At 47.2% G+C, this 17,910-nt stretch overlaps 1 protein-coding gene across 2 annotated transcripts in view; it reads left to right on the plus strand.

Annotated features, from left to right (window-relative positions):
* The window catches only part of LOC137324269 (uncharacterized), a 145,718-nt gene that overhangs the window by 24,533 nt on the left and 103,275 nt on the right, over positions 1-17,910 (plus strand). For both annotated transcript variants that reach the window (XM_067988411.1, XM_067988412.1), the window contains exon 4: positions 10,166-10,263. In XM_067988411.1, coding sequence (XP_067844512.1) covers positions 10,166-10,263 — 98 coding nt within the window. The remainder of the gene's footprint in view (positions 1-10,165; positions 10,264-17,910) is intronic.

Below are 17,910 nucleotides of genomic sequence, written 5' to 3' on the forward strand. Positions count from 1 at the left end.
ATCTATGCTATTCGCCTCAACTACTCCTTGTGGTAGTGAGTTCCACATTCTAACCACTCTCTGGCTAAAGACGTTCCTTCTGAATTCCCTATTGGATTTATTAGCGACCATCTTATATTTATGGCCCCTAGTTCTGGTCTCCCCCACAAGTGGAAACATCTTCTCTACGTCTACCCTATCAAATCCTTTCATAATCTTAAAGGCCTCTATCAGGTCACCCCTCAGCCTTCTCTTTTCTTGTGAAAAGAGCCCCAACCTGTTCAATCTTTCCTGATAGGCATAATCTTTCAGTTCTGATAGCCCTTTCCTACTGTCTGACACACGCAGAAATCCACCACTATGCTTAAGGATCCCCAGTGCAAGCCACTGAGAAATCTAGACCCACCAATATGCAGCAAACAAAGATGATAAAACAGGGAGAAATGGAGAAAGAGAGAAGAAAAAAAACTGCAAATGTGGCCGATCTGAAATTAATCTCATCAAAGGTTTGCGGTTGTTTCTCAAGGGCTTAGTTTGGGGTGAGTGTGGGGTCTGGGAAACCTCAAGAGCAGGCATCCACATGGCTGGGCTGCTTGTACCTTCAAGATGGCAAACATTTGTGGGCTAGGGGAGAGTGCAGCACCATTGTAGCTTGTGTGTACGTCTGATTTTGAGGTGCTGATTTTCCCTATTTAATCATCGTTCTGTTTTTATGTGCCTCTCCCAGGCCCTTTCGGTACATGGCCATATTAGAAAATGTGGCACCCACTGGAAGAGCAGTTCTATGCTCTCCATTTCTGTGTTAGTCCCCTTTTTAACTTTTTTTTTTACTTCTCTGTCACAATCAGCTTACTGTGTATGTGTGTGTGTGTGTGTGTGTGTGTGCGTGCGTGTGCGTGCGTGCGTATACGTCTTTCTCTCTGTTGCCATCTTACCATCTGTTACTTCTGTTTATGTTGTGTTTCTCACCCTGTTACTGTCCTACTATGTCTGCTGCTCTTCCACTTTGTCTGTTTTTCTCTCTCGCTTATTGCCTCCCAATGGCCTAGACATTGGATCGCGACCATGGGGTGCAGGCCGGGGCGAAGGGGTGAGGACTACCCGTGCCAGCTACTACCAATGTAGGCAGCAAGTCTATTGGGGAGGGCCGATATCGGGAGTCCATTTCTGGAGTTAACATTGGGACCAGTGTTAACATCTCACAAAGTGACAATGTAAAAATCTACCCAGCGACATGCCACAAACTTTGGGAATGGGCGCAACCTCTTCGTTAATTTCCAGTGCAGACTTTAATGGTTAATAGTATTTGATGCATCATTATAACAAGCTGTATGTAACACAGGAAACTCATCAGTGAAAAGAAAAAAACTCCTCTGAAGTTAAAACTGTGGAAACAAAACAATATATATTCCTAGCGATGATGTCCTCTGCCCACGAGCACTATTTTCCCAGCTGATTATCTGAAATTTTACTTGCCATAGAAATCCTCAACAATTACAATGGCATTCCGAAATATGCAATCTCAGTTCTATCCAGAAATAATTCCTTGCATGAATCATTGCTACTCAATGCTAGTCAGCTTCCCACACTGTTATTGCACTGACACCTGAGTTATGGTGTAGGCATGGATGAGTTGCAGTTCGTGATAGGGTCTTCAGTTTTGTGCAGAGACTGGAGAAGCTGGGGTTGTTCTCGTTAGAGCAGAGAAGGCTAAGAGGAGATTTGATAGAGGTGCTCAAAATCATGAAGGTTTTTGACAGAGTAACTAAGGAGAAACTGCTTCCAGTGGCAGAAGGGTTGGCAACCAGGGGACACAGATTTAAGGTGATTGGCAAAAGAACCAGAGGCGAGATGAGGAGAATTTTTTTTACACAGCGAGTTGCTATGATCTGAATGCACTGCCTGAAAGAGTGGTGGAAACAGATTCAACAGTAACTTTCAAAAGGGACATATACTTGAAGGCAAAAATGTTGCAGGGCTATGGGGAAAGAGCAAGGGAGTGGGACTAATTGGATAGCTCTTTCAAAGAGCCGGCACAGGCACGATGGGCCGAATAGCCTTCTTCTATGCTGTATCATACTAGCAAACTCATGTGTGAGGTGAGACCAGTTGTGTAGGACCCTTACAATGCCACCTGGTGATTTACAAACATCATTGAGCACTTAGCGCCTCAGACTGTTCTGCCTACTCACGAGCACAGAAGTCCTGGGGTAGATGTTCCCTCCCTGTGGTTGTTGGGCGACCGGCCAGCTGGCCGAGAGCTTTGGTCCGGTTGTTCGATTGTGCCAAATGGGAGGCCAGGTCCTTCTTAAGGGGCTGGGCCTCATTAACCTAGGAACGGAAAAACAAGCAGCTTGGGTCAGCTCACCGGGTCTGGGCCGCTGCAATATTGGGCAGCTTGTCCGCCCTCTGGGCCCAGGAAGAGGTAGAATTAGGGGGAGTTCTTGGTGGGAGGGCGCGGGGGACCCATTGCAGCAGAGACCCAGGTTACTTTTTGAGGAGCCCGGAGGAGTGCTCCTGATCATTCTGGTCCCACAAAAACAAATAGGCACTTATTTTTTGGGTTCCTCTTTGGGCTGGACTGCTGGTCGCTGATGCTGGTCGCTGATACTAGTCACATGGCACTCAGTTGAGTCCTAAAATGGCATAGGGGCTGTATTGAGGTCATATTTAAATATCTAAATTAGCTGTGCACTGGCTGCCCGAGACACCTTCTGAGACCCCTGGCAAAATGGCAATGGCCGCAGTGATGTTGGGAACGGGGCGTGAAGTTCTTGCCTGCAATTTTTGGGGTGCTAATGTTCCGCTTCTGCTAGACGAGAGGCCTTAAAATCCCCCCTCCCCCCTCCCCGGTGTGGAACAGAAATCAGGAGCGTATAGCTTTTAAAGCAAAAAGGGGATGAAACTGATCTTCGGCAGTAGAACTAAACAAAATGAGTTTTTGGCCAATGTCAATTCAGTTCTTGTTGTCCAGGTTGAATGCAACATTTAAAATATAAAAAGCACAGAACAGTCCTGAATTTAGCACGAAATTGACAATCTTACCAAGAGAAGCCACAGGATAGCTGTCTTTGGAAATGGAACATTGGCACGGTCATGCAATAGATGGTTGAGATTGGAACTCAGACATGTTGTTGGGACACAGAAGAGGGCACTTTGTTCTTGCTTGAAAATTTATGAGATCAGCCACATATAATTGTAGCCTCTCAAGCATTCGACGCGTCATGCCCAAGAGGCGCGAGCCGCTGTACTCTCCTGCCATCTTAAACACTCTTCTCTGGCCACATTGATGGGTTTTCCCTAGTGACCTCACTCCCCTCCTCTAAGAGCATTTGCCAGACTGCCCCCAATGTGAATTTGCAGGTCTTGCATTCCCACCTTCTGCTGAGGTAGTTGCCCTGCCTTTGCTCCCTTTAATCCCCTCCCCTCCTTTACCCCTTAGTCCGCACCATTTCCCATCTCCCATCTCCATCCCCCTTCCAAGTCTCACATCTCCCTCCCACCCTGTCTCACTCTTCTCCCCATCCCCTGCTCTTTCCCCACCCTACCCCCGTCACTCTTGCCTCTCTTCCTTCTCCCATTCTCTCCTCTTCCCCCCCCCCCCAATCCTCCCATTCTCTCCTCTCTCCCCCTCCCTTCCTCTGCCCCTTCCCTCTCCCCTCCTTCCCCTTCTTTCCCTCTCCCTGTCCGCTTTGCCACTTCCCTACCTCTCCCTTCACCCCTGCCATCCGCATCCTGCAGCCTCGATCCTTTCCCCATCCCCTGCCTTGATCAAGTTATCCCCCCAAGACATCGAGCCCTACTTAGCCTGAACACTGCACTGGGCCTTGTGCAGCACCACGAGAGATTGACTGAGAGTAAATGAAACAGCTGAAACACTTAATTATGAGCAAATAAATGATAATTGCAGCCTCACGATTCTTGAAACAACAGCAATGACCTGAGCAGAGGAACCATTTTTATGCAAAAAATATCTCTCTAAGCATGAAGCACCTCTGCCTGTTTGAGAGCTACAGCTGCAAAATAACAAGGCTGTCAGCAAATTGTCCTTCAAGTGTTTGCCCTGCTGGTGTGTTGATTTTTCTGTACTCAGCAAACATTCCTTTTCACTGCATTAACAAAGTGGCTGATATTTATAAAATGCACTGTGGCTGGTTTCCAGAAAAGCCATCCATCCTAGTAGGTCAGATTAGCCAGTTTGTTAGACAGTCTCTGTAATTAGCCCACTTTTGTGCTTTGGTTTGGGTACACATCATCTGTTGTAAGCGATCAATGTGACCTGAAGTGTTTAAACATGCTCAAACACATTAAAAGAGCTGAATGTTTGCTCTCTGTATTTGTGCTTTGTAGCTGAAGTTAACCATTCCAGAGCCAGCTTTACCTGTTATCCTTATTTTGTTTTGTGTGATGTGCGTTGTTACACCCCAGTGATCGTAACGGCTGCAAAAATGCAGAAAGGTGGAAAAAATAGGTACATGTGTGGCAAAAGAAGGATACAGTAACAAGAAATGTAGTAGTAATCATAGAATGATACAGCACAGAAGGAGGCCAATCCCTCCCTAAACCTCTCCGCCTCTCTACCTCTCTCTCCTCCTTTAAGACCTACCTCTTTGGCCAAGCTTTTGGCCACCTGTCCTAATATCTCCTTATGTGGCACGGTGTCAAATTTTGTTTGATAATCGCTCCTGTGAAGCTCTTTGGGACGTTTTACTACATTAAAGGCGCTATATAAATGCAAGTTGTTGTTGTTCCAGATCATGGCTGATCTGCACCTCAACTCTATTTACCTGCCTTGGTTCCCTACCTAATAAAAACCTATTGATTTCAGTCTTGAAATTTTCAATTGACCCCCCCCCCCCAGCCTCAACAGCTTTTTGCAGGAGAGAGTTTGAACCCACAACCTCCTAACTCAGAAGCGAGAGTGCTACCAACTGAGCCACGGCTATCACAACTATTAAAGTAAACACCAAAAGCAACAAAAGTAGGATTATTAGAAATTTAGCATCGGTTTGTAGTTATTTTTCTTGCCCCCCCCCTGTTTTTCTTCTTACATTTCCCACCACGCATGTATCATTAGAAAAGAAGGGCAGCGACATCCTTCTGGGCCTGTGTCCACCATGAGCCAGACCTGTCAGGAGCGAGATTAGAAAACATTTCTACACACAAAGGGTGGTAGAAGTTTGGAACTCTCTTCCGCAAACGGCAATTGATACTAGCTCAATTGCTAAATTTAAATCTGAGATATAGATAGCTTTTTGGCAACCAAAGGTATTAAGGGATATGGGCCAAAAGGCAGGTATATGGAGTTAGATCACAGATCAGCCATGATCTTATCAAATGGCGGAGCAGGCACGAGGGGCTGAATGGCCTACTCCTGTTCCTATGTTCCTGTTTTCCTGTATGAGAAGTACGAGACTACTTGCTCTCCTCTCATTTCTGCATTTGGGAGTCTGGAGGTGACAAAGACATGGCTAAGGGTTTCTGTGGCAATAGAGGTGTGATGGGGAAGGAGCCAGGTGATGTGGAAATAAGCGATCATGACGATGGTTAGAGGTTTGAAGCTGAGCTAAGGGGCGAAGAAGGAACTTGCACACCATTGAGCTTCGCCTCGGTGAGCAGCTAGGGGGAAGGGTGGAGGCCAGATTTTTTGGTGGGAAGCAAAATTCTCAAGAAGTGATACAAGAAGACTGCTTTTTTTATTCTCAAGTGATTTTGTGCCCAATTTCAGTAGTAAGGGCAATCTTCTGAGGGTATTGCTGCCTCTCATTGGGAATTTGCCATGGGGTGGGGGGCGGCGGTGGGAATGGGAAATTGCTTGCTGCTGCAGGATTTCAAGGCTTGCAACAGCTTAATGGGGCCATAGCATCAGAACTTTTATGGGCATTGGAAATCCACTGTATGCTCATCAATCTCAGTTTGACTTTGAGAACAAAAAGTAGGACCTGAAGGTTAATTGTGAAGTTGGTATTTTGTTTCAGAATTAAAGAATCAACATAGAACAGTTTGCGACACATCTAGCTTTCGTTCCTTTCTTTGAAACTTAAATTTACTTACCTCGGTTATATCTGTAAGGTTAGCAGGAAGACTGAGAGCTCCCAGTTCACTAAAGTGTTGGGCATCTTTCTCCAAGAAGTTAGGCAGAGGAAGTCTCAGAGATGCAGGCCAAAAGGAGAGCAACACAGTGTCACAAAGTGGCCAGGGTAGTGAGTACCATCAGTACAACTGCACGCACAGAAACCCAGTGTTGAAAAAAGTTCAATGACTTTACCAGAGCAGGCAAGGTAAGTAAAACAAGTCAGTAGCACCTTGCAAGGACGCACTGCACAAAGAATTGCAGACACTTACAGGCACCTTTGTTAAATAGAGTGAATTGCTTACCATCACTCCCCAGCACAGTGCCCTTCACACCACCACCCTTCACTGGGAAATATTTCCTCCCTCATTGCCTTCTGTTCAGTCGCCCCATTAAAAGGCTTATACGGGCTCTATTGGCATGGCACATGCATCTGTCATCGCATCTAATATGGGCTGCTTGCTGACGGTCTTGATTTCGGAGACTCTCATGATATCCTAAGGCAATTATAACTTTTTGTTTCCAAGAGAAGACAGTCCGCAGTATCAGTGCAAGAAATGCTAATGTGGCGGAGGGTCGATCTACACCCTCTCACCTCCAACAAGGAGGAAGCCCCATAGGTGCTGGGAGGAGAGGCATCAGAGGGAGATGGCGAAGGCAGAGGATAGGTCCAGGTGTAGGTTCACCAGGGAATTCTGCTTCCCTTCCATCTCATGCTAATGTCAGCAAACTGGATCGTGATGCCCTCATTTCACACCTACTGAAAGTGACATGTGAGCTCAGCCCCTCAGCATCCCAGTCTAACTTCCCTTCCACTTTCCTGCTGTAGATCTGCAAGAAGAAACCGAGCCAGGCACCAATGGATCAAACAACTGCCAGCCCACAACTCAATCTTTCCTTCTCGAGCACCCGCCCAAGAGATATCTGACTGGGAGTAATTAGACAATCAGGCGGAGGGACGTGCACAGGGTGATGCACAAAACACTGAGGGGCTAAGAAACGGTTGTGGATGGAAGATGAAGGGGAAGTCCCTGCTGAACAGAGGGTCGGGAGACATTGATGCTCGGCTGAAGAACCTCGGCTGAAGATCCCACTGATCCTGCTTTTCAAAGAAGGGTGCTTGATCTGTGCACTCCCCTCCGCCTTACTCTCGGTTGGATGTTCCTGGGCTGGTGCTTGCGAGGAGACACTGGTGCCTGGTTCTGCTTCCTCTGGCACATCCAGAGGAGGAAAAAGGAAAAAAAAAAGAAAGGTTAGGTTTGGAGAAGTCGAGTTCATGTAATTTTCATTAGGAAAAGTGACATGAGGGTTTTGTGATAAAATATGCTGGCAAGAAATGAAGGGGAACGGTAGGATGCCAAGCAGAATGTCATTGCAAACCTGAAGCTGGCCACCTGCCTTTCTAATTTCCCATCCCTGAAACCCTCTGCAGGATTTGGAGAGCTTCTTCCTCATAAGTTGGTTAGAGGGCAGAGGTTTTGGGGTCTTCTATCTGTCAACGTGTTCACTTTGGTGTTAAAAAGAATTCAAAAAGCAAGAAGTACCTTTGGTTCCCATGAGTTGCAGTAAAGCCCTGGTGTCAGTATGCAGTCTGTGATGATGATTGAATGCCCCAAGGACCGGATTCCATTTGAGGCTTTTGGTAGGTGGTTGGAGGTAATGCTTTGAGTGAAAGATTGGGGGTACAAAGGGAATGTAGGAGCATAGGAACAGGAGGTCATTCAGCGCTCCTGTTCCGCCATTCAATTAGATCATGGCTGATCCATGTCTTAACTCAATCTACCCGCCTTGGTTCCGCAACCCTTAATGCCCTTACCGACCAAACATTAGACACCGTGCTGCCTCCTGGCCAGTGATTGGCAAGCAATTCAACCACTTTGAAACAGTTCGAGAGGAGGTCACCGAGAGTGGATGACGTATTTATCACGGTGCATTCTTGGATGGTGTCGCTGTCTCTTCTTACCTTGCCTGACCTGGTAAAGTTGTAAAACTTTTTCCGGCATGGAGTTGCCATGAATGGGATGTTCTCGTTGGCATTGACTGCTCTGGTCGCCTTCTTCCACTATTCCTGAGCAGCTGTTCTCGCTGACATTTGGTCTACTGTCCTCTGCCTGGCTTCATCCAGTAGCATTTCAGTCGCTCTCGTGGAGAAATCTGGGGTCTCTCTAAGTTCCTGCAGGCCTCGCACACATTCTCTCAAATGAAAGCGTTCAGATCTGCTACAATAAATCTGCCTGCTTCCCCTTTAATCTGCCTTTGGCCTTTGTAACCTGCAATAGTGCACTAGTTTACACCCAGAATGGGCGGGTTCTCCATGAGCAGTGTTCCTGGTGCTTGGAGCCCATCCAAAGCATTAAAATTTGGCTTTCCCAGAAAACTGGAGCACGGTCAACCCATTTGACATCAGGCTGGTATGATTTGCACTCTGCCCCACTCTCATTTTAAGTTTTGCCCGAGTGGAAATCTGAAGCTTGAATTTCACCAGGACACAAAAAATCTACCCCGATATATTGTGCTCTGTATTTTTAACTCAAAACCGTTTTCTAATTGTTCATTAGAAACATCTTGAATTGAGTTCTTTTCAATATTTATTCACAGAAAGCAAGCTGAAAGGAATGATACGTGCATTGATTTTTGCTTTTTTTTTGTAAATGCAAAAATAGATTAAAGTCGTACTTTTCTAATCAATACCAATATCTCCAATTCTGTTCATGGCCCAGCTAATAGAACTTGACAAAATGGTACAGAGGACTATTGCTTTGTCATGCTAAGCAGTTTAAGCAACTGGTTAAATGTAAACCAGTGTTAAAAACGTTTCTCTATGGTTTGCATGAGGGATCTCATCTTGCTTTTAACAGAAAGCTATTGTCATCCATGGATTCCTGCGCTTTCTGTGTGAATGCTTCTGTTGAGAAGCTGCACCTGAGGAAGGAAATATCGGTTTTGGAGGGGTGCAGTGCACATTCATCTACAGGATGCACTGCAGCAACTCGCCAAGGCTTCTTCAACAGCACCTCCCAAACCCGCGACCTCTACCACCCAGAAGGACAAGGGTAGTAGGCACATGGGAACAACACCACCTGCATGTTCCCATCCAAGTCACACACCATCCCGACTTGGAAATATATCGCCGTTCCTTCATCATCGCTGGGTCAAAATCCTGGAATTCCCTACCTAACAGCACTGTGGGAGAACCTTCACCGCACAGACTGCAGCGGTTCAAGAAGGCGGCTCACCACCACCTTCTCATGGGCAATAAATGCTGGCCTTGCCAGCGACGCCCACATCCCATGAACGAATAAAAAACAAAAAAAAAATTCACCATAATGATACCGGGGCAAAAAGGGTTAAATTATAAGGTTGCATAGATTAGACTTGTATTCCCTTGAATATAGAAGATTAAGGGGCGAGCTAATTGAGATGCTTAAGATGATTAAAGGATTTGATAGGGTAGATAGAAAGAAACTATTTCCTCTGGTGCGGGGAGTCCAGAACAAGGGGGCAGAACCTTAAAATTAGAGCTAGGCCGTTCAGGGGTGATGTCAGGAAGCACTTCTTCACACAAAGGGTAGTGGAAATCTGGAACTCTCTCCCCCAAAAAGCTGTTGAGGCTGGAGGTCAATTGAAAATTTCAAAATTGAGATTGATAGCTATTTGTTAGGCGAGGGTATTAAGGGTTATGGAACCAAGGCGGGTAGATGGAGTTAAGATACAGATCAGCCATGATCTAATTGAATGGCGGAACAGGCTCCAGGGGCTGAATGGCCTCCTCCTGTTTCTGTGTTCCTGTAACAACCAAATAACTCCATTCAGACTTTCTCCAGTCTCCATCTTATGGAATTGGCTGGAACCTTACGCTCCATTTTAATAATGGAGATAGATGGAACAGGGACAGAGTCATTATATTCGAACACTAATCCAAGATGCCTGAGAATGGTGGGGTGCAAATCTGGATCCTGGTTTTCATTGAATGTGTGTAATATTACACCATCTTATTATGTAGATTTCAAGAACTGGTCTGCAGGTCAGAATCTCAGGTAATTTTGAGCTAGCTATTCCATTTTGCAATTTTGTATGGCGTGTAACGAGGATTTCTGTTATCTTCTTTTACAGCCAAAGGTGAAGTCTGTCAGTGCAGAGGTGGAATTACATCCTCGCAATCGCACTAAACCCATTCTGCCAAGTGCAGAGGAACTGAGGAGATTGACAAGGTATGATGCTTCAGCTCATTTAAAATGGAAAAAAAGTTCAGCCACTTTTCAACAAAGATTCAAAAAGAAAAGAAAGGATGTGCCTTAAAATGTTTAGCTTGTACGTTAAATGATGAATAAATTTAAATGTTTGGCTTGTACGTTAAACGATGAATAAGTCATTGAGCTTGAAAATTTGCAGGTTGTGAACCTGGTAGTTAGGCTGGGATCACCCCCCCTAGTGTCCTCATTTTGCTGAGCCTTTTGGAGAGAGCACCCTATTATTATGGGACAGGTGGGCACAACCGCCATTTTGGGTATATGCCCATGGCAGCCAGCATTCACATGTCCACTGGGGGAGGGTGGCCCACCCAACCCCTCCAACCCCAGCGAGGTCCCCTCAGCCCCACTTAAGGGCTGATTTGTTAGAAAAAAATATTTTTTAATAAATCCTCTTGTTGGGAAGTCCAGGCCTCATCCCTGGCCTGGATCCCAGTGGTGGGGCCCATAAATAGAGGGCTCTATAGAGCTCGGGTCAACTCATCCCACTTGGTGTATCAGCCTCCACTGAGCCTGAGGAGTGGGAATTCCAACATAGGGGGTTCAAGTTCTGACGAAAGGTTTTTGACCTGAAACGTTAACTCTGTTTCTTTCTCCACAGATGCTGCCTCACTTGCTGAGCTTTTCCAGCATTTTCTGTTTTAATTTCAGATTTCCAGCAGCCGTGGTTTTTTGCTTTTGATATCGGGAGTTCCTATCCCTGCTATGCCCCCCTTGTTGTCATTTGCCTTATGAACGGAGTTTCTGCCTCTTACAAGACAAACACCGTTTTTTGGGGGGATTTCCGCTGGTCTGCGGAAATCGGGGCCATTTAGTTTTCTAACTTGAACACGGGGACTAAATTTTTACTTTCATGAAAAATGTGAGAGAGGCTTGCTTTTACTTTGCTAATCATGAAAGTGCAGGAACACATATAATTGAAAAGTCCAATTTCTTTTAAAAATACCAGCTGATCACAGTCCACTGGCAGTAATGGTCCTTTATCACTTCTCAAGCAGCTAATGAGCCTCTTCACCAGACAAAATCCCCCAAATTCTATCAATCAGCTCTGGAATATGCGATTGTAGTAGAGAATTGCTGAACGCCAGCAGCAAAAATATCAATTTAACTACAAGACATTGCATCGGCTCAAAGCCAAAGCTTGCAGTCCTGACTTATGTCTTCAAGTCTCTCTTTGCTGTTGTGTAAATCAAAGAACTTAGTCTGGAAATTATGCTATGCGGTATAACAGCATGAATGCTTAACCTGTTTATTTGAAATTACCATTTTAATGGCGGTATTAAGCCATTTATTTTTAATAATGGGCTAATGCCGCCATTAAAATACCAAAGTAATTTCTTACAAGCGTGTTAAGCGCTCATACTGTCATCCTCATGATGAAACAGTGTCATGATTTGAAACCTGTGCCCTTATACGTGCCAGGTGTCAACTACCGTACCCAGAATTAACAATTGCCCCCAACAGTGATACATAGTTCGCATGATATGCTCACCCCTGTGCTCGCTGAACTACATTGGCTCCCGGTCCGGCCACGCCTTGATTTTAAAATTCTCATCCTTGTTTTCAAATCCCTCCATGGCCTCGCCCCTCCCTATCTCTGCAACCTCCTCCAGCCCTACAACCCTCCGAGATCTCTGCGCTCCTTCAATTCTTGCCTCTTGCGTATCCCCGATTTTTATTGCTACACCATTAGCGGCCGTGCCTTCAGCTGCCTCGGCCCTGCGCTCTGGAATTCCCGCCCTAAACCTCTCCGGTTCTCTACCTCCCTCTCCTCGTTTAAGACACTCCTTAAAACCTACCTCTGATATCTCCTTATGTGGCTCGGGGTCAAATTTTGTTTGATAACGCTTACATGAAGCGCCTTGGGACATTTTACCACATTAAAGGCGCTATATAAATGCACGTTGTTGTTGCTTCTGCTGTGCGTCCTGCATGGTGGATTGTCCCATGCTGACAGACCAATGCGTACAGGCTAAAATTATTTTCCAGATTTCATTTACAGACTAATTAGTACACAGACACCAAGTGATACAGTAAGATACTGAATCAGCATAATCCTTAAAAACAATAAAATTCAAATCAGTTCATGAGCGATTAACATACTGTTTTTGAACTGATAAGTGACAGCATTTTTGGAGGCAAGTTAGGTTTGTCTCTTGGTGGGCCTTCTAGATTCAATGTTGTACATGGGCAATGCATTTCTCAGTTTATCCATGAAGGTTAGATTTCTGGCTGGAACTAAATACTACGGGGTAAATTTTCATCTTTGCATGCAGCCTGAGCGTATCGGATAATGATGGGCCCTATACCTACAATTATCTGATATGTGCTGGCCCATGTGCGAAACCCTGCTGGAGCTGCGAGACCTCACACATTTGGAGAGAGAGCTTGTTCCTAACTGTGTGAAATTAATGTAGCATCACAGCAAACAAAGGCCACCGATGGTAGATGCGGTGGCACAGAGCAAGGTGTTGCAGTGCTTTGAGACACTTTCTTGATGTCACGTGGACAGCAGATTTCCTGAAAAGGGCAACTCAGGTATTTAGTTGAATGTATTTTAGATGACAGCCTGGTGCATTGGCCCTCTTGGCTGCATTGATGTTTCTGCAGCTACATCCTCTTGGTCACCGTCTGCATCTTGGTCAGCCCTTGATTCCTGATTGGCATCGTCCTCCTCCGTGGTTATGCCTCTTTATGTGGCAAAATTGTGAAACATGTAGCAGATGACAATGATCTTGGAGACCCTGAGAAAGCCCACCCTGATCGGCCAAGCTTTCAAGATGCCAATAGTATTCTCTACTGATCCTGGTAGCTACATGTACCTTGTTGCATGTGTGCTCTGCTCGTGTCCATGACTCCTGCAAGGGTGTCATCAGCCAAGGCTGATGAGGACTAGCCTTGGTTTTTGAGGAGCCATCCTTTCAGTTTCAAATGAGCCTTAAAATGAAAGCATTGTGGCTGCAGCCTGGGAAGCTTTAAGTATGATGTTGGCAGTCACTGTCCAGCTACGCACTAATTGCTACATGATTATGGCTAAGGTTCTGCTGGTCACATGGATTCCAGCAATAATCGCCCTGTGAAGAAAATGGGCAACCCTGTCCTGTTGCTGTTTGCTGGGAAAGAACAATGAAGGGAGTGACTCTGCAACAGTTACCTGTTTGATATGTCACCTGCACTAGCCTGGAAGGAAGTAGAGGCATAGTCACTCAGGGCCATGATCACCTTGGCTGCCACTGACATTGGAGATTGGTTGCAGGTTTTAAAGCAGATGGTACAGCTCTGTAAATACTTCACTGGACCTGACCCCACAGAGGTAGCTGTACCTCGGCCTGTAGATATTGTAGGGAGCACACTGGAACGTGCAGCCAGCTTGCCTCTGGCGTCATCTGATGCGCCTGGCAATCCGTACTTGTTTCTCCTCTTCCGCTAAATCGACAGCGGAGGGAGCAAATCCCAAAGCTTAAAAATGCCTGGCAGTAAAATCAAATTAACACTGCTGCTGTTACGTTTTGTGTGTGAGATCCTTTGACACTCGTTTGAAAGGGCGAGGTTAGCACATTGCATGAAAACAGGAAATTTTAGGGTTCTTTCCTTACATGGTATTTATGAGCATTTTCAAATTAGTAATGGGATGAACACACAGTCGTTGCAAAAAAGCAAACTGCCCGCATGGAATTTGCAGCGCTGCGTTCAGCAAGCGTAAAGTGCATAAGTTCAAGATGTAACATATTTGCTCCCCTGCTGACTTGGTTGCTGCTGGTGTAAGCAGTCAAGCTAATAACACCTTCCAGGCTTATGGCACAGTTAAAGATCGAAAGAGAAAATTGTTTTCAAAAATACTGTACATTGCGTAGCTGTTCGCAAGTGTAAAATTAAGATGGTACTTTGAAGGTCCGTCATGTATTATATTGTTATTCAGTAGGGATTGCGGTATAAGGCTGATTTCCTGAATGCTCAGACCGACAGAAATTGTCAAGGAGCGTGGCTTTGGTTTCTTGATATGCACTCCTGGTGAGCAAGGCTATATGCTAGGAGTGTTCATTTTGGGAAATTGACCCTTTTTTGTTTTTTTGTGCGTGGTGGATGACAGGTATGGATTAGATAATCTGTCTTTCAAGTGTATTTCATTTTTTGCCTTGACAGCCAGCACATGTACCTATTGTCCTCCCAGTGTAAAAAGGGAGCAGTCAATGAGAACCATCCATATTATGCCGGCTTCCCACACATAACAGTGATTTCTGTGTTCAGTGGAGAATTATAATCATTTCTCTCTCTTCCAAAACATTGTGACACAATTAAAAAAAACTTATTAAAAACAATGTGAAATGACTGTTCTACTTCCCTTGCAAATGAAGTAATCTATTGTGTTTCTTAATGCAGTGGTAGAGCGCTGGTGCCCTGCATTATGAGGTGCTGACACCTGAAGCCTTCTCAGTGGGCGGTGAGCATGATGCATATTCAGGTGACCTGGTAGAGCGTGTGGCGAAGAGAGCCTGTGTGCTTATTGTGCACCCGTTTCATTACAACCCTGTAAAACATGCAAGTTGGGGTGAGGACCTTTAATCCATTTCGATTTGCTGAACAGCGAATATAAAAATGCGTTGTATGGGAGGCCTTTTCCCTCGTGTTAGTTATGGAATGGTACAGCACAGAAGTTGCGACATGTCTATTTCACTGCTTCTTTGCTGTTTCGCCAAAACCAACCTTCCCGAAGGCTCTTAAAGCTGTACATCTGCTACCCAAGCCTCTTTCCTCAAGAAGCTGTCATTGTGTGCTGTAGATTTAGGAGCAAACCCCCTCCCTGCATACCTCTCTATTTGCAGATTCTGAATGAGCACCCACAATTTGCATTTATATAGCGTCTTTAACATAGTAAAACATCCCAAGGCGCTTCACAGGAGCGTGACCAACCAGACAAAAATTGGCACCGAGCCAAAGGAGGAGAATTTGGGAGAGGCGACCAAAAGCTTGGTCAAAGAGATAGGCTTTACCTGAGGTAGAAGATCAGCCATAATCTAATTGAATGGCGGAGCAGGCTTGAGGGGCCGTATGGCCTACTGCTGTTCCTATTTCTTATGTACTTATGTTAACGAGCGTCTTAAAGGAGGGGAGAGAGGTGAAGAGGCTGCGGGGGGTGGCAAATTCCAGAGCTTAGGGCATAGGTGGATGAAGACACAGCCGCCAGTGGTGGGGCAAAGAAAGTGGGGGATGCACAAGAGGCCTCAGTTGGAGGAACATAGAGTTCTCAGAGGGTTGTAGGGCTGGAGGAAGGAAGAGCAAAGCCATGGAGGAATTTGAACATAAGGATGAGAAAGCATTTTGAGTGGTTTATGGGAACCCGGTCGCTAGATTGTGCAATCTCAAGGTAACATACACTCACTATAAAATAGCAGCTATTATGGGCCCGATTTTAGCACCGGGTTTTGTGTGCGTTCGCGGCGGGGGGGCCTCGAAAATCCCGATCTCCAGGTGCGTGACCGGATCGCGCTGCGATCCCGGCCACTTCCGGGTTCCGCGCTGACGTGCAGGGCTGCGTGCGCAGCCCCCGCTGGTGGGAATCCCGCAGGCAATTAAAGCCAGCGGGATGCCACTTGAGCGTATTTACTTTGCTTGTTCAGGTCATTAACTGACCTGATTCAGCTGTCTTATTAGGAAGTGTGGGATTTTACCTTCAACTCAGACTGTTTCACATACTGGGGGAAACAGTCTCACTCCAACTGGACGTGTTGCAGCCAGCAGCCTGTGGCAGCTGCCAAGGTGCACTCCACAGTGGGGGGGGAGACCCCTCACCAACGCAGGAGGCCACTCCGTCACATAGGGCAACGCCTGCCCTCCACCACCCCCCTCCAAGCCAGAAGAAACACCGACGTGGAACTGCAGCCCCAGTGCGAGGAAACACCTACCTACCGTGCACAACCCCTCAGACCAACACCTGCCAGATGGGGGCCGCTTCGACATCCTCGGAGGACGAACAGCATCACCAGCCCCAGCAGCCTCGCAGTCCACGCCGTCTGCCTCATCGACGTGGAGCCCCCCAAGACAGTGCTGCGGCACACCCACCTGCACAGCACGAGGGAGGGCAACCGCAGAGAGAGCTGCGTCACAGGAGGCACTACCCTCCCAACAGGGTCTACAGACCGAGGCTCAGCTTCATGGACCTCTCCGAGGAGCAGTGCAAACGGAGGCTCAGAGTCAATCGCCAGGTAGTCGCCGACATCTGCAGCCTCCTTAATGACGAGCTGCTCCCGGATGGACCAAGCAGCATCTTCTTACCCGTCGCCGTCAAAGTCACCACTGCCCTCAACTTCTTCGCATCCGGATCCTTCCAGGGTGCCACCGGGGACATCACCGGGGTCTGCCAGTCATCTGCACACAAGTGCATAAGGCAGGTCACCGATGGTTTGTTTCACCGGGCCTCGAACTACATCAACTTCGCCATGGACGAGCGCAGCCAGATGGAGAGGGTGGTTGGATTCCATGATGTGGCTGGCTTCCCACGGGTGCAGGGTGTAATCGACTGCACCCACATAGCAATACGGGCACCTCCGCATGAGCCAGGGCTGTTCATCAACAGGAAGGGGTATCACTCCATGAACGCCCAGCTCATCTGTGACCACCGCCAGAGATTCCTACACGTGTGCGCCAGATACCCCGGCAGCTGCCACGATGCCTTCGTCCTCAGGGAGTCCACCGTCCCGCCCCTCTTCCACGCACCCAACACCGGCAACGGCTGGCTCCTCGGCGACAAGGGGTATCCCCTCCACACGTGGCTCATGACACCTCTGAGGAACCCCATCACCGAGCCGCAGCGTCGGTACAATGACAGCCACATTGCTACCAGGTCTACAATTGAGCAGACCATAGGGCTTCTCAAGATGCGCTTCAGGTGCCTTGATCGTTCTGGGGGAGCGCTCCAATACACACCATTCAGAGTGGGACGAATCATAGTTGTCTGCTGTGCCCTGCACAACATGGCCCAACAGAGAGGGGTGCCGCTGGAGGAGGCCCCATCCACACCCGCCACCCACATTGAGGACGACGATGAGGAGGTGGAGGTGGAGGAGGAGGTGGATGAGGAGGGGGAGGAGGAGGAGGCCGCGCGAGAGGATGATGTACGACCCATGCGCCGAACACCGGCTCACCGGGATGGTCGCCAGGCCAGGGAGGCACTCATACATCAACGGTTCTCCTAGAGTCAGACAGTCTGAGGCGTTCGCATCTCATCACCTGCACATACGAGGGGCCATACCAGCACCCTCCACAGAAGAGTGTCGCCAGTACTCCTGCACCCACAGCAGTGTGCCCAATGGGCGGCAGCAGGTGTTCGTCGTCATGATGGGCCGCACGGAACGCACCTATTGCACAAGCCGCAGAAGAATGGACGAGAGGTGGCAGGAGTGGTGAGAACGATTGTGTTTAATATGTACATGGTGAACGACTATAAACAGAACGTGTATAAATGAACAGACACCCTGGTGCATTCCCTTTGTGGTTATAACGCCCTTGGCTTTCGTTTACGGGTACCCCTACGTGGTGGTACCCCTACGTGGTGCTACCCCTGTGGCTCCAGCAGAGGTGGTGGCAGGTTGCTCCTGTTCTTGCCCTGAC

This window comes from Heptranchias perlo, chromosome 8 (assembly GCF_035084215.1).
Source record: "Heptranchias perlo isolate sHepPer1 chromosome 8, sHepPer1.hap1, whole genome shotgun sequence".
Lineage (NCBI taxonomy): Eukaryota > Metazoa > Chordata > Chondrichthyes > Hexanchiformes > Hexanchidae > Heptranchias > Heptranchias perlo.